General features: G+C 49.7%; 1 protein-coding gene and 1 long non-coding RNA gene across 3 annotated transcripts in view; both read right to left on the bottom strand.

Annotated features, from left to right (window-relative positions):
- Window positions 1–568: 568 nt before the first annotated feature.
- LOC147116054 (uncharacterized) lies at window positions 569–2247 on the bottom strand. Its single transcript, XR_015078738.1, has 2 exons — window positions 1263–2247; window positions 569–1204 (listed from the first exon to the last, which is right to left on the bottom strand). It is a non-coding gene; the product is annotated as an uncharacterized LOC147116054 (long non-coding RNA).
- A 453-nt stretch (window positions 2248–2700) lies between these two features.
- The window catches only part of LOC147116053 (glypican-5-like), a 1060675-nt gene continuing 1039367 nt past the window's right edge, over window positions 2701–24008 (bottom strand). For both annotated transcript variants that reach the window (XM_085990764.1, XM_085990765.1), the window contains one exon: window positions 2701–7919. In XM_085990764.1, coding sequence (XP_085846890.1) covers window positions 7720–7919 — 200 coding nt within the window. In that variant the 3' untranslated portion in view covers window positions 2701–7719. The remainder of the gene's footprint in view (window positions 7920–24008) is intronic.

Here is a 24008-nt window from a genome sequence, read left to right as displayed (position 1 = left end):
GGGTAGTTTCATGCTCTGGACTTGCGCTGACTAGGAACTAGACTGAGCCTGCTACCAACACATTTCACTTCAGACACTCACAGCAGGCATGAAGGGGAGACTGTCGTCCAATTAGCATGGGTTGGATTGGAATACAGGTCTGAGATGAAAGGCCAGCATTACAAACCACCGTGTCACCCAATCCTCAACTTGCTTACTTTCTGCTTACACACTGCCAGTCGCAATGCCATACTTGATTGGTTCCTCTGTGGGCACCACCAAGGTTGTATTGGGATCTCGTGCAAGTAATGCAACTGGCTCAACACAGGACACGGTTTCTTTTTGGTGGGGGCGCAAAAAAGAGCTTGCCAAATAAGGGCAAATTTGGCAATCCCACAAAGTGGGAGGCAGCATCCAAAGTTGGAGATCCGGCACTGTAGTGTTATATCTCCGACGCATGCTCCCATCAGGTATGACTCCCCACTGGGAGCACAGAATTATTGAAGTTACCCTATGATATATTGTCAGCCATGATCTACAGGCCTTGCTTTCCTCGTCACTGCCGGTGTACATGATAATATGGGTTAAATACTGTGTATAAAATAATTAATTTTATTGGCAAAATTGTTTTCTTTGTTAAAGGTGATTGAACAGAAAATTCCTTAACGTCAGGAGTCATAGAGAATACAGTTGCACAGCCAGCAGGGTTTTTGTGTAGCAATGAAAGGGCAATGTTGCTGCTTGTGTATTGAAGAAAGTGTTTCTTTTGAACTTGTTACTCTTCCTCTTCCTGTAATATGTAGCAAATACAATTTTATCATCATTTAGTTTTGACGTAAATTCTTTTAAAGCTGCAATATATTATAGTAAAACAGTGCCTTTTGAAGTCCTCCATTTTGGAGAAGATTGACTGATTTAATTAGGCACACGCACCCACCCACACGGGAACACGCACCCACACGGGAACACGCATCCACACGGAAACACCCACCCACACGGAAACACCCACCCACACGGGAACACCCACCCACACGGAAACACCCACCCACACGGGAACACACACCCACACGGGAACACGCACCCACACGGGAACACCCACCCACACGGAAACACCCACCCACACGGGAACACGCACCCACACGGGAACACGCACCCACACGGGAACACCCACCCACACGGAAACACCCACCCACACGGGAACACGCACCCACACGGGAACACCCACCTACACGGAAACACCCACCCACCCACACGGGAACACGCACTCACACGGGAACACCCACCCACACGGGAACACACAGGAAGGCAAGGGTCGCTGCAGCAGAGGTTAGTTCTGAACCCAGGTTGCGGGCTGGGGCCCACAATGCAGGACACCGCCAAGTTATGATTTCAAACGCAGGGAGCAGGGCGAGCATGTAGGGCAATGTATTTGGAGCTTGGGAGAAAGAAAAATGACTTGCATTTATATAGCACCTTTCACAATCTCGGGACGTCCCAAAACGCTTTACATGCAATTAAGTACTTTTGAAGAGTCGTCGCTATTGTAATGTAGGAATCGCGAGAGCCAATTTTGCACAGCAAGCTCCCACAAACAGCAATGTGCTAATGACCAGATAATCTGTTTTTTCAGGTGTTGGTTGAAGGATAAATATTGTCCAAGCCACTGGGGAGAACTCCCCTGCTCTTCCTCAAATAGTGCCATGGGATCTTTTACGTCCACCTGAGAGAGCAGACAGGGCCTCAGTTTAGCGTCTCATCTGAAAAACAACACCTCTGACAGTGCAGCACTCCCTCAGTACTGCACTGGAGTGTCGCCTAGATTTTGTGCTCAAGTCTCTGGAGCGGGACTATGAACCTACAACCTTCTGACTCAGAGATGCGAGTGCTACCAACTGAGCCACGGCGAACATATAAAGAGAGTCTGGATGCTCGAGGTGAGAGAAGGATAGCCTATGGGACGACGTGCGTTCTGCTGTCTCCTCTCGCAGCTTGTTTGGTTGGTAGATCCAAGACCACAGAGGATTAGTCAGTAGAATCTCCAACCTACTGTCAGCTCGTGCCTGAGTACTTGACTAAAACTGACGGCTCACGTTTAGAAGCTTAAATACAAATGAGTAGATTTTGAAGGGCAGCCTACTTCAACAAGACACAACACTCATCAGAATTGGGCGGCTCTGGGTGAAGTACCATCTCTCGTCAGCGAAACGTCCCCAAATACAAAGGGTTAGACAGGAGGAGAAAATTCCTTTTCAATCCCCCAACCCCCCTACCCAGCCTCCCCCCCACCCCCCACCCCCTGCCCCAGCCGCCCAAACCACCACTTAAAGATTTTAGAGGAGCTGCATTTCAGTTTTAGTTCTGTTCTGTATGAGCCCTCTTTGGAATGTCCCACCCTAACATTTTATAAACCTTGGCCTTTTTGCTTCGAATATGCTCCCTCCCCCCGCTAAAGGTGCTGGCTCTAGCTTGGTTTCCACGGGTGCTGGCTATCGACCAGCATTTCGCTCAAAGAGCCATCATCTTCAACTAGGTAGTGAGCGTTGGCAGGCTACTCAACCACAGGGGCAGCGTACCCTAGTCTGAGCCTCTGAGCCTGTCCTCACCCAATGTCCACATACATTCAGTTTTCCAGCTAGGGTAGCGACTGAAAATGGGAACCCTTGCTGATATTTCCCCCCCTCACCATCACCACCCGCCCCCCCTCAACCCCACCAACCCCACAACCCTCAACTCCACAGGACACTGTGTAAAAATTGTCGCTCATCTACTGCTGCGCTGGCTGAGCACTGACTAGCGACTGAACCTGGCCTGCGTGGACCACTGCACCTGCTCATTGAGGGGAGGCTGCACAGAAAAACCTTCGAAAAACTGGAAAGTTAGATTTTAAAAAAAGGCTGATTTATGCTTTACACTGGGCAGCAAGAAATTGTATCATTTTATGGAAAGCTTTGTTAAAAATTCATTCTTGAGGTGTGGGCGTCGCTGTCAAGGCCAGCATTTATTGCCCATCTCTAGTTGCCCTTGAGAAGGTGGTTGTGTGCCTTCTTCTTGAACCGCTGCAGTCCGTGTGGTGAAGGTACTCCCACGATGTTGCTAAGTGGTTTGATACAACTGAGGGGCTCGCTAGGCCACTTGAGAGGGCAGTTAAGAGCTAGCCACGTTGATGTGGGACTGGAGTCACATACAGGACAGACCAGGTAAGGACGGCAGGTTTTTTCCCCCGAAAGGATATTCCCCGAAAGGATATTCCCCGAAAGCAAGTTGGGTTTTTGTGACATTTCGACAGCTTCATGGTTACTTTTACTGATACGAGCATCTTATTTCCAGATTTTTATTTTAAACTGGATTCAAATTCTCAAACTGCCATGGTAGGATTATGAACTCATGTTCTCTCGATTATTAGTCCAGGCTTCTGTATTGCTAGACTACTAACACAACCATTACACTACCGTACCCAAAGTGAAGCGCCAACATACTGATGTTGGTACTGTAAAAAGGGGGGAGAGCGGACTTTGCATACTCCAGGCCTCTGTTTACTTGATGCCTTCATTGAGAATCTGAGCAGCACAGGTGGCGGTGCATCTGAGAGTTTAAAGTTGCCCCTCGACGGTAAGATGGTGGTGACCTCTCTCTGAAATGCTTCACTGGCTGCTCTCCAGTAAAGTGGGATACAATAACAGCTTGCATTTATATAGCGCCCATGACGTAGTAAAACGTCCCAAGGCGCTTCACGGGAGCGTTATCAAACAAAATTTGACACGAGCCACATAAGGAGTCATTAGGGCAGATGACCAAAAGCTTGGTCAAAGAGGTAGGTTTTAAGAAGGGTTTTAGAGGAAGAGAGAGGTAGCAAGGTGGAGAGGTTTAGGGAGGGAATTCCAGAGCTGAGGGCCTCGGCAGCTGAAGGCACGGCCACCAATGGTGGAGCGATTAAAATTGGGGATGGCTAAAATGAGAGGAGTGCAGATATCTCGGAGGGCTGGAGGAGGTTACAGAGTTAGGTGAGGCCATGGAGGGATTTGAAAGCAAGGATGAGAATTTTAAAATAGAGGCGTTGCTCAACCAGGAGCCAATGTACAGCTCGCTTGAGGCAAAACGTTGAGAGAATTTAAAAAAGGGAAGGGTTTTCACATCCATCAGAAGTACCTCCCCCTCTTACACAAAACAAATAACGGTACAATCGAGGAATTCACATTGCTCTTTGCTCCGAAGCTAGAGTGTCCCGTTAAGGTATAAAGTTGTGCATCGTACAACAAGCTGTGCACACCCTTATAGGAGCCTCTGGTTGTGCATGGGGCACCAAGTGAAGCCTTAGCTGAAGGCCTCAAAGTGTCTTGTTGAACCCTTGATCTGAAAAAGACGTCTTTTTCTAAAGCAAAGGCTGCCTAGTTTTCTGCCTTTTTTAATAACTGGGTGATTTAATGAACTGAAAGCTCAACATCTGGTGAACTATTGACAATGCATCGCCCAACAACATCTGCATGTCGACAGGAGATAGCTGTGGAGTGGTGACCCCGCAGGGGCGTGTCGGCTTTGGCAGAGCTCAGAGGGTCGCCCACCCTGAGGGATGGGTTTGATCAGAGGGTCGCCCACCCTGAGGGATGGGTTTGATCAGAGGGACACCCACCCTGAGGGATGGGTTTGATCAGAGGGACACCCACCCTGAGGGATGGGTTTGATCAGAGGGACACCCACCCTGAGGGATGGGTTTGATCAGAGGGACACCCACCCTGAGGGATGGGTTTGATCAGAGGGTCGCCCACCCTGAGGGATGGGTTTGATCAGAGGGACACCCACCCTGAGGGATGGGTTTGATCAGAGGGTCGCCCACCCTGAGGGATGGGTTTGATCAGAGGGTCGCCCACCCTGAGGGATGGGTTTGATCAGAGGGATGGGTTTGATCAGAGGGTCGCCCACCCTGAGGGATGGGCTTGATCAGAGGGTCACCCACCCTGAGGGATGGGTTTGATCAGAGGGTCACCCACCCTGAAGGATGGGTTTGATCAGAGGGTCGCCCACCCTGAGGGATGGGTTTGATCAGAGGGTCGCCCACCCTGAGGGATGGGTTTGATCAGAGGGTCGCCCACACTGAGGGATGGGTTTGATCAGAGGGACACCCACCCTGAGGGATAGGTTTGATCAGAGGGACACCCACCCTGAGGGATGGGTTTGATCAGAGGGTCGCCCACCCTGAGGGATGAGTTTGATCAGAGGGTCACCCACCCTGAGGAATGGGTTTGATCAGAGGGTCACCCACCCTGAGGGATGGGTTTGATCAGAGGGTCACCCACCCTGAGGGATGGGTTTGATCAGAGGGTCACCCACCCTGAGGGATGGGTTTGATCAGAGGGTCACCCACCCTGAGGGATAGGTTTGATCAGAGGGCCAGCCACCCTGAGGGATGGGTTTGGTCAGAGGATCGCCCACCCTGAGGGATGGGTTTGGTCAGAGGATCGCCCACCCTGAGGGATGGGTTTGATCCATTCATCACGGGGAGTGAGGGTAACTGGTTTGTTGGGAATGCACTTCCTGTCGGAGGTAGTTGGCACGGGTAGATGTGATCATAAAGAGGTTCCCACCCATTGTCTGCAGATGCAATGAGGCTGTGGAGATGAAACCGGTCGAGAGAGCGAGATGGAGAGAGTTGCAAGCAGGGAGAAGGCCTCCCGGCTGCTTCGCCAGCCATCTGCAGTGCACATGTGGTAAACTTTGAAGATTATTGTTGTTCAGCAGCATTTGAAATGTAAACTGCTGATCTTCCAGATAATAGACTATGTATAGAAGAGCTAAATCAAAGGAAGAAAACTTATATTTATATCGCGCTTTTCAGGAACTCAGCACGTCCCAAAGTGCTCTACAGCCAATGAAGCACGTTTGAAGTGTAGTCACTGCTGTAATGTCAGGAAATGCGGCAACCAATTTGCACACAGCAAGCTCCCACAAACAACAATGAGATAAATGAGCAAATAATCTGTTTTTAGTGATGTTGTTGAGGGATAAATGTTGGCCAGGACACCGGGGAGAACTCCCCTGCTCTTCTTCGAAATAGCGTCATGCGATCTTTTACGTCCACTTGAGAGGGCAGACAGGGCCTCGGTTTAACGGCTCATCCGAAAGACAAAAATCCAGAATTATCGGTCAGCTCCCCTCGGCGCTATTTTGAAGAAGAGCGGGGGCGTTCTCCTCGGTGTCCTGGCCAACATTTATCTCTCAACAGCATCACTAAAAGCAGATTATTTGATCTTTTATCTCATCGCTGATTAGCGGATACCATGCGTGGATTTTGAGATGTGGTAGACTGCAGGTTAGAAAGGGAGCCTGAGGAGATCTCCAATTTGAGGTGCGAGGAGAGGATGAGACAGTGTGATAAACCGTGACTGCAACACAGCGACCCCACAAACAGCAATGAGATAAATGGCCAGATAATCTGGTTTTGGTAATGCTGGTTGAGGGATAACTGTTGGCAAGCGAGGAGGAAGAGCTTGATAGGATTACAGCCTTTTCTCAGTTCTATTTCTTATGTAACGCAGAATGAGTCTCCTTTTCTTAAGGACAAGTTCGGGTTACAAATAAAACAAATGATTGCTTTCAACAGAAAATACACCCAGCTATACTTATCAACAGATCCCAAAATCCAGATGGAGACAGGAAATGGCCTTCAAGAAATTTGATCTTCAATTGAGTAATCATTAAAAACATCATTGTAAATAAAATAAAGCCCACCCCTCACCAAAAACACATGATTAAAGGAAAAGTATCTCCTCAGTTTTTCTGCCCTTCACTCCTCAAGATTTATGTGAAAGGTTCAGCTCGACAAGAGAGGCCATCTCACCTAAGTAGCCATTCAGCGAGTGCAAGCCCAGGCAGTCAGTGTCAGCTTGGGAAGGGCAAGACAAGGATCATAGCCGAGCCTGACCTTGGTGGCAAAACAGGGGGCCGGGGTTTGCCTTGCGACACCGCCCCCCACACCCACCCTTCCCCGCACCCCGTGCAAAGGTTGGGTTGGGGGCCCCCTCCGATAAATTCAAGATCGATTGACCGCAATCTTTAAAAGATATCACTGGATCCGCTCGCCCTTGTGGCCAGCACACACGCACACATTTTTCCAGCAAGACTCACTGTATAATAATCAAGGAGTAGGAAACCCTGGCTGATTTTCCCCGTCCCTTCCCCAGCCCAGAAGTAAAGAGGCCACTAATGATACCCCAAATTGCTCTCCCATCTGGCTAATTGGGGATCAAAGTTGAGGCTTTCCTGGCCTATGGCTCAGTACCACACACGTCAGGGTGTACCAACTCACCAGGGGAGCTGGCTGCTAAATCTGACGGTTAGGCAGACAATTAAAGGAGCAGGCTGCAAAGTAAGAAGGTATATTAGGCCTCAGTAACAGTAGTTTACACTGAACAGAAATATAGTGCCTTAGAAATGAGCGCGAGGGGTAGGGCATCTGTACACAGAATTCACGCCCAAAGGGATAAAAAATTTGTAGCCTGGGCAATTCTTTTACCTCTAAATCTACTGGGTTTTTTTACAAACTATGTACATTTTTCACATGATTCGTTTTGCTTAAACAAAACCCTTCTAGAATAACAGTTTGCTATAGTATATTGCAGCTCTCACCTATATTACAAGAACACAGATCCTAAAGCATTACTTGGCCTCCAACAAAAAAAAAAGCTGCGTGACGATTGTAATACTGGATAAATAAAAGCGGGTGAGTGTACCCACGATGCATCGCAACTATAACAACCAATGACACAGCAGCCCCAGCGTTGTGACCATGGCGACGGCTGACAGGCTGCAGTGGCTGGGCGCCGCTCCTGGCTTGCTCCAAGCTGTGGTGCTGGGGGTGGAGCTCGGGGAGTCCACCTTTGCTCCCTTCAGAGTGGGGGCCACCGCTGGGAAAATGTTGTTCTTCGTCCACCGGTCTTCTGGCGCATCTGAGGAGAGGAGAGAGACAAAAAAATGAACCATTAGGAAGTGACTCATTGAGTGTGGATGTGCCAACTTCAGTGCGACGCTGCGACAGAACAGATTGTATGCAAACTGCATGAATAAATTGGCCAACCATATGTCATAACGATAACAGCCAATACCCACAATGCATCAGCCAATATCAGCCAATAGCATCACACTTCCAGGACGCCAATTAATTCCCTTTTCTCCTCCTAATTTGGTCCTCTCCTCTCTTAAAGGCCCTGGCTCATGCTAGGGGTTGGTTCCAGGGGCATCAGCTGTCTTCCCGTGCCTCACCCAATTGTCCTTTCTTCATGTGTGTGTGTGTGCATTAGCAAGTTATTCCACTGTGGGGGCATTGCTGACTCACCCAATCCTGTCCTCACCTTGCATCCGGCAGGGGTCAGAGGATAGCAATCAGGAGTGGAAAGGCTGGCTGAACTTTCCGCTACAATCTTGCTGAGGCCTATACCAACAGCCCTGCTGAGCTTGAGACTTTGATGGTTTGTTTGGCTCAGTAGCACATCACATTTCATGGTCTCACTCATCTCTGTGCCTCTAAAACTGATACATCTCCAGGAATGCTTCCTCCTCCCACCCCCACAAGGTCAGCTCTGCAACACCTCGAGGTTCCAGCTTGGCACCCGCTTCGCTTCCCAATTTACATGCTGTGTCTCAGAGATACTGTCCATAGATATAGGGTCAGTCTTCATATTTTTCCCATGACTCCCTGTACAAACCCCTCCAGTGCAGTTTGCACACTTCTCACAGTATTCAAATGACTCTAATCAAAGTCGTGAACAATGTCCTCCATGATGGTAAGTGCATTGTCCCTATTCATTCTCCTCAACCTTTCCATGGTCGATCACATGATCCTCCTCCAATGTCTCTCTCCTGTTATCCAGCTCCACGAACCATACACACTAACTCCACTCTTACCTGTCTAAATGCTGCCAGAGCAGCTCTAGAAATGGCTTCAATGGAGACTTATTTTGTATCCTTGCCAACAATTTCATCTCTTCGCTACGTTCAGTGTCTCAGGCTGAACCCGACCACTCACAGCCTCAGCATCTTATCTAATCCCGAGCAACACTTCTGGCCTCATATCCTCTCCATCACAAAGGCTACCTCCTTCCCCCTCCATAACATCGCCTTTCTGGCTTCGCACTACCGCTGGGAGCTTCGCCCACCTGGAACAGAGATCGGAAACTTGGGCTCACGGTGTGATGAAATATGCCATTCATCAGGCACTGTATTCCCTGTGTTTAGTTTAGTTTCAGTTTCATTTCCTTACCTGTATTGTATTGTGTGTAGGGCTCCGCCCATACCTGGCCCCTACTTAAGCAAGCCCCAGCGTGTCTCACAGCAGTACAGCAGATCTCTGGATGAGAGACACCTCTCCAATGTGTATTACTTTCTGAGTTAATAAAAGCCTTGCTTTGCTCCGTTAACGTCGAGTCTCGGATTCATTGAGGCACATCAATTTTATTAACTCAATTTTCAACGCAATGGACCAACTCTTGAAACCCGAACGTTTGGATTTGGACCCGCATGCTTCGGACGCATCGGCACGATTCGGACACTGGTTTAAGTGTATGGAATTCTTCCTGGACAATTCCGCAGCCATCACAGACGCTACGGACGCTGAGAGTATGAAACTCGGAATCCTGCGGAATTGGGTAAGCCACCGGGTTTACCCCCTCATCCAAGACGCCGACACGTACCCGGCCGCCTGCGACATCCTAACGGCGCATTACCAGCAGCCTACGAACGAGGTGTACGCTAGGCATCTGCTCGCTACTCGCACACAGCGACCTGGGGAATCGCTGGATGAGTTCCTAGTCACCCTGAAAACGCTTGGCAAAGACTGCAAGTGCCAAGATGTAAAAGCCGCAGTGTACACTGACGAGCTTGTTCGTGATGCCTTTATCGCAGGCCTCAGCTCCACTTACATCCGGCAGAGACTACTGGAAAAAACGGGATTGGACCTGAAACAGGCTGTGGACACAGCATGATCCCTGGATGTGGCCCAGAGAAACTCGGACGCCTACTCTTCGGCCCGCGCCGCCCACGCCGCCACGTGTGCACCAAGGGCGCCGCCATCTTGGAAGGCATCTTCCCCGCCCGGCAGCCCGACACCGTCGGGGCCCCGCTCTCCCCCCAGAAGCCCTACGACAGCCGCGACGCGTCGGGGCCCCAACTGCTACTTCTGCGGGCAGCCGAAGCACATCAGAAACCTGTGCCCGGCGAAAGGCACCACCTGCTTTAAGTGCGGTAAGAAGGGGCACTTCGGGAAGGTGTGCAGAGGGAACCCCGCTGGAAAACCCGCCACCGCCGCGTGTGCACCGTGGGAGCAGCCATCTTGGATGCCATCTTGCCCGACCTCGTGGGGTCCACCATCTTGTGAGCAGACAGCGTGAATGCCATCTTGTCTCGATCAGGGCCCTACAGTGGCATCGGTCACAGTGGACCAGACCAGACCGCACCCATTATCCAAATCAATGGTGGACATTGAGGTAAACGGGTGCGGGGTTAAATGTTTAATTGACAGTGGAAGCACGGAGAGTTTTATCCACCCTGAACTAGCACAACAACTCTCTCTAACGGTGGTCCCTGCTCGGGGCACCATCTCTATGGCTGATAAAACCCAGACATCGACCATTATGGGTTACTGCGCGGTACAATTGTCCGTTAACGGAACTGTATACGATAATTTTAAATTACTAATCATGAAGAATCTATGTGCGAGCGTGATCTTGGGCCTGGATTTCCAGTGCCACCACCAAAGCATCACGCTCAATTACGGTGGGTCCCAGCCGCCCCTCACAGTGTGCGGTCTGGCTACCCTGAAGGTAAAGCCGCCTTCGCTATTCGCGAACCTTACTCCCAACTGCCAGCCAATAGCGACCAAAAGCAGGAGGTACAGCTGGGAGGACAGGCGGTTTATCACGACCGAGGTAGACAGGCTCCTGAAGGAGCGCATTATCGAACGCAGCAACAGCCCGTGGCGCGCCCAAGTGGTGGTGGTGAGGGGTAGCGAGAAGAAGCGGATGGTGATAGATTATGGCCAGATGGTTAATCTATACACCCAGCTAGACGGCTACCCGCTACCCCGCATATCCGAGATGGTGAACCAAATCGCCCAATACCGGGTGTTCTCCACCATCGACCTCAAGTCAGCGTACCACCAGCTCCCTATCAGACCAGAGGACCGCCCGTACACTGCCTTCGAGGCGAACGGACGCCTCTACCAATTCCTCAGAGTCCCCTTTGGGGTGACGAATGGGGTCTCGGTCTTCCAGAGGGAGATGGACCGCATGGTCGATGACCACCACTTGCAGGCAACCTTCCCCTACCTCGACAATGTCACCATCTGCGGTCACAACCAGCAGGATCACGACTCGAACCTCGAGAGGTTCCTGAAAACCGCACAAAAACTCAACCTCACTTACAACGAGGACAAGTGCATTTTCAACACCACGCGCCTCTGCATACTAGGCAGCGTGGTGGAGAATGGGGAAATCGGACCAGACCCCGACCGATTGCGCCCCCTACGGGAGCTCCCCCTGCCCAACACTCCCAAAGCCATGAAAGGTGCCTGGGGTTATTTTCTTATTATGCCCAATGGGTCCCCAACTACTCCGACAAAGCCCGCCCCCTCTTGAAAGCATCCTCTTTTCCGCTCTCTGCTGAGGCCCACGCCGCCTTCAAAAGCATTAAGCGGGATATTGAGCGGGCCACGCTACAGGCAGTGGACGAGAACACTCCCTTTCAAGTGGAAAGTGATGCGTCTGACTTTGCCTTGGCAGCCACCCTCAACCAGGCGGGGCGGCCCATAGCTTTCTTCTCGAGGACCCTCCAAGGGCCCGAGATCAGACACTCCTCTGTGGAAAAGGAGGCCCAAGCCATCGTGGAGGCAGTGCGCCACTGGCGGCACTACCTAGCCGGCAAACGCTTCACCCTACTTACCGACCAGCGGTCGGTAGCGTTTATGTTCAATAATAAACAGAGGGGGAAGATTAAAAATGATAAGATTCTTAGGTGGCGGATCGAGCTCTCCACCTTCGAGTATGACATCATTTACCGGCCAGGGGCCCTTAACGAATCCCCCGACGCCCTCTCACAAGGGATGTGTGCCAGCGCCACCGGGGATCGGCTACAGACCCTCCACAACGACCTCTGCCACCCAGGGGTCACACGGCTGTTCCACTTCATAAAGTCCCGCAACTTACCCTACTCGATTGAGGAAGTTCGGTCTCTGACCAGGAACTGCCGCACTTGCGCTGAGTGCAAGCCTCGGTTCTACCGCCCAGATAGAGCCCACTTAATCAAAGCTACACAGCCCTTTGAGCGGCTCAGCTTAGATTTCAAGGGCCCCCTCCCGTCAGTCGACCGCAATGTTTACTTCCTGAACATTGTGGACGAATACTCCCGTTTCCCATTCGCCTTCCCCTGCCCAGACATGACCAGCGCCACGGTCATTAAATGCCTCAACAGCCTGTTCTGCCTGTTCGGTATGCCAAGCTACATCCATACGGATAGGGGGGCGTCCTTCATGAGTGAAGAGCTACGCCAGTACATGCTGTCCAGGGGGATCGCCACGAGCCGTACCACCAGCTACAACCCCCAGGGTAACGGCCAGGTGGAGCGAGAGAACGGGACAGTATGGAAAGCAGTCACTCTAGCTCTAAGGACCAAGGGCCTCCCTATCTCCCGCTGGCAGGAAGTCCTCCCAGATGTGCTCCATTCGATACGGTCGCTATTGTGTACTGCCACTAATGCCACGCCTCATGAACGAATGTTTGTCTTTCCCCGGAAATCCACCTCCGGCGTATCCATGCCGTCATGGCTCTCCACCCCAGGTCCGGTATTTGTACGAAGGCATGTGAGGGGCCACAAGACGGACCCCCTCGTGGAGTCAGTGCACCTACTCCACGCCAACCCCCAATACGCGTATGTCCGGCACGCCGACGGAAGGGAGGACACCGTGCCCATAAAAGACGTCGCCCCAGCCGGTAACGACAACAACCACGACAACAACAGCAACAACGATCACAGCAATTCTTACCCACCCACTATCCTTTCACCACCCCCGGAAGAACATCGACCAACGGTGCCCCCACCAACTACCCCTTCAACAACCCTGGCGGCGCCCCCGGCAGAGACCCAGGAGGCCACCGGGGACACCCAGCCGACACCCGCGGCACCACAACAGCTACGTCGGTCACAGAGGACTATCAAACCCCCGAACAGACTAAATCTGTAGAAGGGGTGAATGTGATGAAATATGCCATTCATCAGGCACTGTATTCCCTGTGTTTAGTTTAGTTTCAGTTTCATTTCCTTACCTGTATTGTATTGTGTGTAGGGCTCCGCCCATACCTGGCCCCTACTTAAGCAAGCCCCAGCGTGTCTCACAGCAGTACAGAAGATCTCTGGATGAGAGACACCTCTCCAATGTGTATTACTTTCTGAGTTAATAAAAGCCTTGCTTTGCTCCGTTAACGTCGAGTCTCGGATTCATTGAGGCACATCACACGGCACGCGGATCTCCCACCGTTTTGGTTGGGCATGTGTCTGCTCAAAGCTTTGCTCTGTGCAAGCTTTCAAAACTGACTGTTAAGAGTGTTCATTCGCTTCAGTATTTGGTTATGTTAACATTTAATTCAAAATACGCCCTTGAAATCTAATTAAGCTACTTTTACAATCACAAAAGTGAAGTATGGAGAAAATTTAATTCAGCTGCGAGCTGTAATTATAAGTTATCTTACTGAGGGATGCTGTGGTACCTGGTAGGCTGATCAGAAAGAGAGCTGGTGGATGGTGTGTGAGTTTATCAAGATCTCCTTGCACTGATCTCTCTGGATTATGCAGGCTTTGTTACTGTACCAGTAATCCAGAAACCTGAACTAATAATCCAGAGAATGAGAGGTCAAGTCCCACCATGGCAGTTTTAGAATTTGAATTCAACTTTTGAAAAATTTGGAAATAAAAAAGCTGCTATCATCCCTAGCCACCGGTTCTATCCCCTTTCCTAGACACTGCCTCAAGCTGAACCAGACTGTTTGCAACCTCTGTGTCCTATTTGACCTGAACTTCTGACCCCATATCCTCTCCATCACTAAGACCGCCTACTTCCACCTCCGTAATATCGCCCGTCTCTACCTCTGCCTCACCTCATCTGCCGCTGAAGCCCTCATCCATGCCTCTGTTACCTCCAGACTCGACTATCCCAATGCTCTCCTGGCCGGCCTCCCATCTTCCACTCTCCATTAACTTGAGCTCATCCAAAACTCTGCTGCCTGTATCCTGACTCGCACCAAGTCCCGTTCACCCATCACCCCTGTGCTCGCTGACCTACATTGGCTCCCAGTCTACCAATATCTTGATTTTAAAATTCTCATTCTCATGTTCAAATCCCTCTATGGCCTCTCCCTCCCTATCTCTGTAACCTCCTCCGTCCCTATAACCCTCCGAGAACTCTGCGTTCCTCCAACTCTTGTGTATTCTTGCTCCCCACCATTGGCAGCCATGCCTTCAGCCATCTAGGCCCTAAACTCTGGAGTTCCCTCGTCAAACCTCTCTGCCTCTCCACCTCTCTCCTTCTTTAAGATGCTGTTATAAACCTACCGCATTGACCAAGCATTTGATCACCTGTCTCCTTCTTTAGCTCGGTGTCAATTTTTGTCTGATTGGCTGTAAAGCGCTTTGAGACGTCCGGTGGTCATGAAAGGCACTATATAAATGCAAGTCTCTCTTTTTTCTTTTTTCAATTTTTGTCTGATTATCCTCCTGTGAAGCGCCTTGGGATGCTTTACTACATTAAAGGTGTTAGATATGTTGTTGTAAAAGTGACCATGAAACCGTCGGATTGTCGTAAAATCCTAACTGGCTCACCAATGCCATTTAGGGAAGGAAACCTGCCAACCTTACCCGGTCTGGCCCACGCATGACTCCAGTCCCACACCAACATGGTTGACTCTTAACTGCCTAGCAAGCCAGTCAGGTGTATCAAACATTAGATGAAGGCTCAACATGACCATCTCAGGGTAACTAGGGATGGGTTGCCTTTGCAGTGACGCCAACATCCCAAGAATGAATAAAGAAAAAACTCTCCTTATCTCATAGAAGAACTAAAACATAACAAGTGCATGTTCCTTCATCAGGTATACGAGTTTCTATAACAACCAATCCTTCAGCACCTCAATGTACAACTGACCAAATACCATTTATTTTCTAACACCAATGAGACAGAGATACATGGAAAAAAGAACACAAATAGAGACATCCTTTTCCTCAATCTAATTTGATATCTTTTTTAAAAAAAGTTGGATTTTGAAAGGAAATAAAGCCCTTTTGACGGAAAAGATAGGAAGGGAGGGGAGTTGGGAAAGGGCAGGAGGGCAACTCGTTGAGGGTGAGGGCGCCTCTGCAATGGGCACCCACCGATGGGGGGTGAGCATGGAAGTATGGGGGAGTGGATGGTGGTCTTAAGGATGAGCCGAGTGACAGTGGAGAATGGGAGAATAATTGAGGTTAAGTGGGTAATTCGAAAGGGAAGAGGCGGGGTAGAAATGGTAGTGAGGGGGTTAACATGATTGATTGGGGGAGGGTATGGAAAGGAAGCTGCTGAGGGTCACACTTTCTGTAATGTATGTACCTTTAAGGGAGAGAACTACTTTTTACAGCTCCTGTATACTGTAGTACCGGCAGTGACCACACCTGTATATAAACCCTGAGTAGTGATCTGTACAATTAGTTCGAGAGTAACCCTCATTCAGTAAACACCTGTTGTACCGTTTCTCCTGCAGTCTGTGTCTTATTATACACAGACACAACATTGGCGACGAGCAGATTCGAACCTACCTGCAACTCTGCATCACCTCCCAGGGATTCACTCCTGGAGAACAGTGGAAGGAGGTCGAGTCCAGAAGCACGGGCGTCGACCACGGGCAACCGCCCAGTCATCCAGCGGAGATTTGAGCATCGCAGGGGAGGCTGTCGAGAGCCAGGCTTGGCTTTCCAGTCACGGTGGTCCAGCGAAACGGGCTGGCAACAGGTACTGCGCAGACGCTTCCCGGACAGCGGCGGCTAGAGCCGACCGAGCGGCACAGAAAAAGGCCGAGCAGCGTCGACGGGGGAGAGAGGGCAGAGTGCAGAGGGGGCAGCCGGTGTTCAGGACCGAGCGGCGTCAACGGGGAGAGAGACGAGAGAGAGCAGAGCACAGCCGGTGTTCAAGGGCCGAGCAGCATCAATGGGGGAGAGAGGCGCGCAGGAAAACGCGAGGCGCTGCCATTGCCACGAGGACCGCAGAGAGCGGTATTGGCAGCAGCGCAGGAGCAGCGCACGAAACCCACAGGGTGTCGCCATTTGCCACGAGGACCGCCGAGAGCGGCGTTGGCAGCAGCGCGGGAGACGCCATTTTAAGTCGCAGCGGGGAAGAAAGGAAAGCGCGGGAGACGCCATTTTAAGCCGCAGCGGGGAAGAAAAGAAAGCGCGGGAGACGCCATTTTAAGCCAGTCTAACCACACCCAAAAATGCAGAAGAGTGGCAGTATCACAGCGTTCGACAATGAAGTCGAAGATTGGATGACATATGTCGAACGCATAGAAGTATACTGCAAGGCGAATGAAGTGCCAGATGACAAGAAAGCGCTGGTATTGTTGAGTTCAATGGGTGTAAGAACGTATGGCTTACTACGAAACCTAGTAAACCCAGAGAAGCCAGTAGAAAAGGATTTTGAAAACATAGTGTCAATCCTACAGGACCACTTAAACCCCACACCGCTGCTGATAGCAGAAAGACTTAAGTTTCACAAAAGATACCAGCATAAAGATGAAAGTAATGCTGAGTATTTAACGGAACTGCGCAAGCTATCGAAACACTGCCAGTTTGGAACGGGACTAGCAGATACTTTAAGGGACAAGTTTGTGTGTGGGCTTCAAAGTGAAGGAACCCAGAAACGGCTTCTATCAGAAAAGGATCTTACGCTGGACAAGGCTTTCAGCATTGCAGTATCACACGAAGCAGCAGCATAGGGCGCTGCAGAGATACAACGGAGACCGCAAGAATATGGCACAAATGAAATGTCATACGGAACAGTGAAGTGCTATCACTGCAGCAGAACAACATACGACCAGAATGATTGCTTGTTCAAGGACAAAGTGTGCAGACAGTGTGGAAAAGTAGGACACATAGCAAGAGTCTGCAGGTCAGGAAAGAAAACCAGCAGCAAGAAATCTCCGCAGGAGAAGTACAAGAAGGTACATAAGGTAACGGAAAGTATTCAGACGAACAAAAAGTGATACAGACTCCGGAAGCAAGGAGCTGGGTTGTCTGAAACTACATAATGTGATCAAAACGGAGGATCACCAAACTATCTGGGTCACGCTCAAGATAGCAGGAGTCCAAGTGAAAATGGAATTGGACATAGGATAAGCCCTAACAGTCATAAACCGAAGGGACTACAAGCGGCTATTCTCACATATACCCTTGAGAGATACAAAGATTGTCTTGAAGACGTACACGGGGCAAAAAGTCTACCCCAAAGGAAAAATAAGGGTGAACGTTATATATAACGGCAAGGAAACACCAAAAATTGACATATATGTATTGCCAGATGGAGGACTACCACTACTAGGACGTGAATGGATCCGGAAGATACAGCTAGATTGGCATTCCATACAAGCACTGACTGTAGATGCTAAAAAGGATGACGACGTCGCACCTGGACAACTGTCAAAAATGCTAACTGACGCACAAGAAGTGTTCCAGCAGGGACTCGGAACACTAAAAGGCATAACAGCGATGATCAAAATAGAGGAAAATGGAAGCCCAGAGTTATTTAAGGCCAGACCGGTACCTTATGCGATCCGCCCAGCCGTCGAAGCAGAGCTGGAAGGTTTGGAACGTTCAGGAGTACTGTCCAAAGTGGACTGGAGCGAGTGGGCTACACCCATCATTCCTGTAATGAAGAGGTTGTTGAGTAATATGCCTGGGGAACCAAAGAAGGTTCGCATCTGTGGGGACTTTAAGGTGACAGTGAACCCAGTCCTTCACACGGTACAATATCCGCTTCCGCGGATTGAAGATATTTTCGCCTCGCTATCTGGAGGGAAACGCTTCACTAAGATTGATCTGGCCCAGGCGTACCTGCAAATGGAGGCAGAAGAAGCCTCGAAACAGTACCTCACGATCAACACTCATAAAGGTCTCTACCAATACAACCGGCTGGTGTTCGGGGTAGCATCAGCTCCGGCTATTTGGCAAAGGGCAATGGAACAAGTCCTGCAAGGGATTCCAGGGACCCAGTGTTATTTGGACGACATCCTGGTCACAGGCGAAAATGACAGTGATCACCTCGCCAACCTGGAGCAGGTGCTCACTAGATTGAAGGAATATGGGCTCCGAGCTAATCGCCACAAATGCGAGTTTTTCCAGAAGCAGATCTCGTATTGTGGCCACGTTATTGATAAAGAGGGGTTACATAAGTCCCCTGAAAAGATTGAGGCAGTAGTCAAGGCTCCAGCACCGGAAACTGTGTCACAACTGAGTTCGTTCCTCGGGCTGGTAAACTACTACCATAAGTTCTTGCCGAATTTGTCTACAGTACTACACCCACTGAACACCCTACTGCAAACGGGGGTACCATGGAAGTGGAGTGACGAATGTAAACGAGCTTTCCAGAAGTGCAAAGCATTGATCACATCAAAAGAGGTGTTGGCTCATTTCAACCAAGCACTACCAATTCGGTTGGCGTGTGATGCATCACCCTATGGCATTGGAGCAGTGCTGTCGCACAAATTCCCGGACGGCTCGGAGAGGCCAGTAGCCTTTGCGTCTCGGTCACTAACCTCAGCCGAGCGTAACTACGCCCAGATTGACAGGGAGGCCCTCAGCCTAGTGTGGGGAGTGAAAAAGTTCAATCACTATCTGCACGGGCAGAAGTTCACCTTGCTGACTGACCACCAACCACTTGTCTCCATCTTTAATCCAAAGAAGGGCGTTCCGGTGATGACTGCGCAACGGCTACAAAGATGGTCCCTTTTTCTAGGGGCGCACCAATATGAATACGAGTATAAGGGCACGAAACAGCATGGAAACGCTGATGGGCTATCACGCCTGCCACTGCCTACTGCGGAGGAAGCACCAGCAGTGGATCCTGTCGAAATATTTCATTCGACTATAATTGAATGCTTGTCAGTAACTAATGCTGGTATAGAGAAGGAGACCCGAAATGACCCGACACTGTCTCGGGTATATGATTTGACGGTGAAGGGATGGCCAGCACATGGCGACTCACTGTTACCAGCATTCTCATCCAGAAGAGAACAGCTATCGGTATGCCAGGGGACCTTGATGTGTGGATCCCGAGTGGTAATTCCACCCAAGTTAAGGGAGAGAGTGTTCAATGAGCTTCACGAAGGTCATCTGGGAGGGGTGAAAATGAAAAGCCTTGCTACGGCTTATGTGTGGTGGCCGGGGATCGATCAGCAAATCGAGGACCTGACAAAGAGCTGCTCAGGATGCCAGAAGGTCCAAAATGCACCACCACATGCCCCTCTACACCCATGGGAGTGACCGTTATCTCCACGGCAACGGGTGCATATTGATTTTGCTGGTCCATTCATGGACTCAATGTTTTTAATAGCCGTGGATGCGCACTCAAAATGGCCTGAGGTGATCAAAATGTCCTCCACCACCACGGAGTAGACTACTGCAGTCCTACGGACCATTTTTGCCAGGAACGGCTTGCCAGAGCAGATTTGCTCTGATAACGGACCACAGTTTGTGTCTGAAGAGTTTCGAAGATTTATGAAAAGGAATGGGGTAAGGCATTACACATCCACCCCGTATCATCCAGCCACAAATGGATTGGCTGAGAGGTTCGTACAAACCTTTAAAAAAGCAGTAAAGGCCATGTGCGATGACGACATTCCACTGCAGCATAAGGTGGACAATTTCCTGTTAGCCGACAGAAATGCGACACATGCAGTCACCAACCAGGCCCTGGCCATGATGTTCTTTAACCGAAGGTTGAGATCTCGTCTGGATTTGCTCAGACCAAATGTACGAAGAGATGTTGAGAGTAAGCAATTCCATCACATCAATGAGAAGCCGACAAGGAGCTTCAATGTAGGGCAACCAGTCTTGGCCCACGACTACCGAACAGAGAAATGGCAACCAGGAACGATATGCACACGGCAGGGGCCACTAATGTACACAGTGGATGTTGGGGAGAACATTGTGAGACGCCATGCTGACCAGATCCTAGAGTCACAGGAACGAGTCAACCCCATGTCTCGGCCTACGTACCTGGTGAGGAACCCGACGTACAGGTCGCATCTACCTCAGAAACAATAGCATTGGAAGCTGATGAATCAACTGACGACAGGGTGCCAGAATCGCCTCCGCACCAAGAGCGAGACACTCGGGAAAGGCGTTATCCAGAAAGAATCAGGAAGCCTCCCCAAAGACTGAATTTATAAATAGACTATTTTCAGCTAATGTTGCATGTTAAAAGTGTTAATTGTAATTAGTTTGATATTTAATTGTTAAATGAGTGTTATGGTACTGTTAATCTAAAAGGGGAGGAATTGTAATGTATGTACCTTTAAGGGAGAAAACTACTTTTTACAGCTCATGTATACTGTAGTACCGGCAGTGACCACACCTGTATATAAACCCTGAGTAGTGATCTGTACAGTTAGTTCTAGAGTAACCCTCATTCAGTAAACACCTGTTGTACCGTTTCTCCTGCAGTCTGTGTCTTATTATACACAGACACAACACTTTCCTTTTAAACCCCACCTCAAGCACAGCTGATAGCTACTTTCCCCACACTATGCCGACCACCTCCCACCCGAAAGACAGAGACAGAAGAGGGTAGAATGAGAAGCAAAAAGAAGAGAAGTGGCAGAAAATAGAATGAGAGATGGAGAATCAGCAACACAAAGGCATCAAAGACAAGCAAGAGAGTGACCATATTCTCTGATTTACCAAGTGCAACGCAATGGAAGTCTGACTAGTATTTATATATATATATATATATAGATATGTGTATTACATATTTATATATATATATAAATATATTTATATAAACTACTCTCCTATATATTTATATATATTTACATAGCCACTGGGGCAGCAATTTGAATAAAAAGCACTCCCTGGGTTCTGCTTCCACTTTATATGTATTCATATTAAAAAAAACTGCTGTAACACTGTGCTGTAATTGGAGGCAGAAGCTTGAAGGACTCAACCCGTACTGTCATTAATCAAGCTGCCCGTCCTCTGCTACAACCTGCTGCACTCTCCTGCCCAACCATTACTGCTCGATTCCAAGCTGCTCCTTTCTACTATCGTGCTGTTGCAATTCCCATTACCAAGGTTATTTTAAGTGGTTGACAAGGACATTGACCCTTTGAGTAGTTTGTGCTAAAGGAATAAAAAATGTAATTGAAGTGTTCCATTCTTTATTCTATTAACTCATTCTTGCAGGAAAAATACATCCCAAAGCATCTTTTTATCTATATATCAACATTTTTGGAGCTTCCTGTTTATCACAACTATTTCCCGTTGCTATGATTTAGTAACACTTTTGTGACATTGGTAACACCAAGATCTTAATGACTGAAGTGGAACAGTAATGCCTGCTTCTGTTGCGTTTAATAGAGAATAGTGGAGTGGTTCAGTGGTATCGTTCCTGTCTCTAGGATCAGTAGGTGCGCGGTTCTCAGCCTGCTCCAGACCGTCCCGGTGAGTTTAGGCCGGCGCTCTGAATTCTGGCCTGACATCCAGCGGGATGCTTGTGTCTGGTGGGTGTGGGTGGTCTACCCCTCATTGTATAGGTTGTGGGCACCCATAAAACCCTCCCACCATATTGAACTAAGCTCCCTATCAACTGGTGTAAAGATGGTTGCAGCCATGGAAGAAGCGTTCACATTGTGGCCTATCAGACTGTTAATCAGCCTGTGAATCACTCTGCTACTTCACACTGTTCTCTCCAAGGGAAGAGCGTGTAGATACAAAAAACAATTTGTGCATCTGAATTTCCGATCTGTGATCTTAGCTGAGACCGCAAAGTTGGAAAATTTGTCCCGAGACAATCTATAAGTTTGGAAATCCTTACCAAATCTGGATCTGTTACACATTGCCTTTTGTGATAAAACAAATGGGGGGGAAAATTGGCTATCTCCCATTTCAGAGTGCTAATATCGGCCGGGCGCAAAGTTTAGCGCCCGACGCTAATTACATTATCGCCTCCGACTGCAAATTTTGCCTCTATCGCCCCTGGAGGTGATTGAGCGCTAAATCAGGCGCTACACACCTCTCTTAAGGCGCAAACGTCAGGGGGCGAGGTGCTACCTCAGAACGCTACTGAAGCTCAGGCGATGCCAATTACCATGAAAGCCAGACAGACTGGCACCGCCCAGTTCTTAAAGGGGAGGGGCCATCTTGCTGGCCAGCCACGCCCTGCTCATTGCAGCCTTGAATCTTGGCCTGGAGAGACCTCAAAAGCAATTGTGTTGGAAGCACTAATGGATAGGCCCAGGGAAAGAGCTCGGCACTGAGGAACCTCAAAAGTGGTGCTGAGGGCCAAAACTCCTTAGGACAGCATTAAATCTCTCCAGACGTCTCTCTCCCTCTCAACCTGCGGGTACCAAAAATTTTGCCGACAAGAAAAGGCAGGAAGCGGCCGCCTATAAATAGCGCTCCCCCAGCCCCTTCCCGACTTGAAAACGTTCCCCTCTACCTGTCATTCCGAGCGGTAGGCATTAAAGCAGGGGGCGTGACTCAATATCCGGTCCGAGGCGCTACCGAGGTGTTGCATGCTTGACTGATGTCACGATTGTAATGTATGTACCTTTAAGGGGAGAACTACTTTTTACAGCTCCTGTATACTGTAGTACCGGCAGTGACCACACCTGTATATAAACCCTGAGTAGGGATCTGTACAGTTAGTTTTAGAGTAACCCTCATCCAGTAAACACCTGTTAATTGTTCCCTGCAGTCTCTTGTCTAATTATTGAAGGACACAACATCAAGATACACGGATCTAACATTGGCGACGAGAAGATTCAAACCTACCTGCAACTCTGCATCACCTCCCAGGGATTCGCTCCTGGAGAACAGTGAAAGAAGAAGGCCGAGTCCAGAAGCACGGGCGTCGACCACGGGAAACCCCCCAGTCATCCAGCGGAGATTTGAGCATCGCAGGGGAGGCTGTCGAGAGCTGGGCTTGGTTCTCCAGTCACGGTGGTCCAGCGAAACGGGCTGGCAACAGGTACGGCGCAGACCCTTCCTGGACAGCGGTGGCTAGAGCCGACCGACTGCACAGAAAAAGGCCGAACAGCGTCGACGGGAGAAGAGAGAGGGTAGAGCACACAGGGCGCAGCCGGTGTTCAGGACCGAGCGGCGTCGACGGGAGAAGAGAGAGGGTAGAGCGCACAGGGCGCAGCCAGTGTTCAGGAGCGAGCGGCGTCAACGAGAGAGAGCAGAACGCGGCCGGTGTTCGGGGGTCAAGCAGCGTCAACGAGAGAGAGGCGCACAGGAAAACGCGCAGAGCACAGCCGGTGTTCAAGTGCCGAGCAGCGTCAGCGGGGAAGAAAGGAAAGCGCGGGAGACGCCATTTTGAGCCGCAGCAGAGAAGAAGGGAGAGCGCGGGAGATGCCATTTTGAGCCAGTCTAACCACACCCAGGGATGCCGAAGAGTGGCAGTGTCACAGCGTTCGACAATGAAGTCGAAGATTGGACGACATATGTCGAATGCATAGAAGTGTACTGCAAGGCGAATGAAGTGCCAGATGACAGGAAAGCGCTGGTATTGTTGAATTCAATGGGTGCAAAAACGTATGGCTTACTGTGAAACCTAGTAACCCCAGAGAAGCCAGTGGAAAAGGATTTTGAAAACATAGTGTCAATCCTACAGGACCACTTAAACCCCACACCGCTGCTGATAGCAGAAAGATTTAATTTTCCAAAAGGAACCAGCATAAAGATGAAAGTAATGCTGAGTTTTTAACGGAACTGCGCAAGCTATCGAAACACTGCCAGTTTGGAACGGGACTAGC

This window comes from Somniosus microcephalus, chromosome 6 (genome assembly GCF_052327205.1).
Source record: "Somniosus microcephalus isolate GS21.2 chromosome 6, FLI_Smic_1.0, whole genome shotgun sequence".
Lineage (NCBI taxonomy): Eukaryota > Metazoa > Chordata > Chondrichthyes > Squaliformes > Somniosidae > Somniosus > Somniosus microcephalus.
The sequence above is the reverse complement of the archived record's forward strand: the minus strand, read 5'-3'. Positions and strand labels throughout refer to the sequence as shown.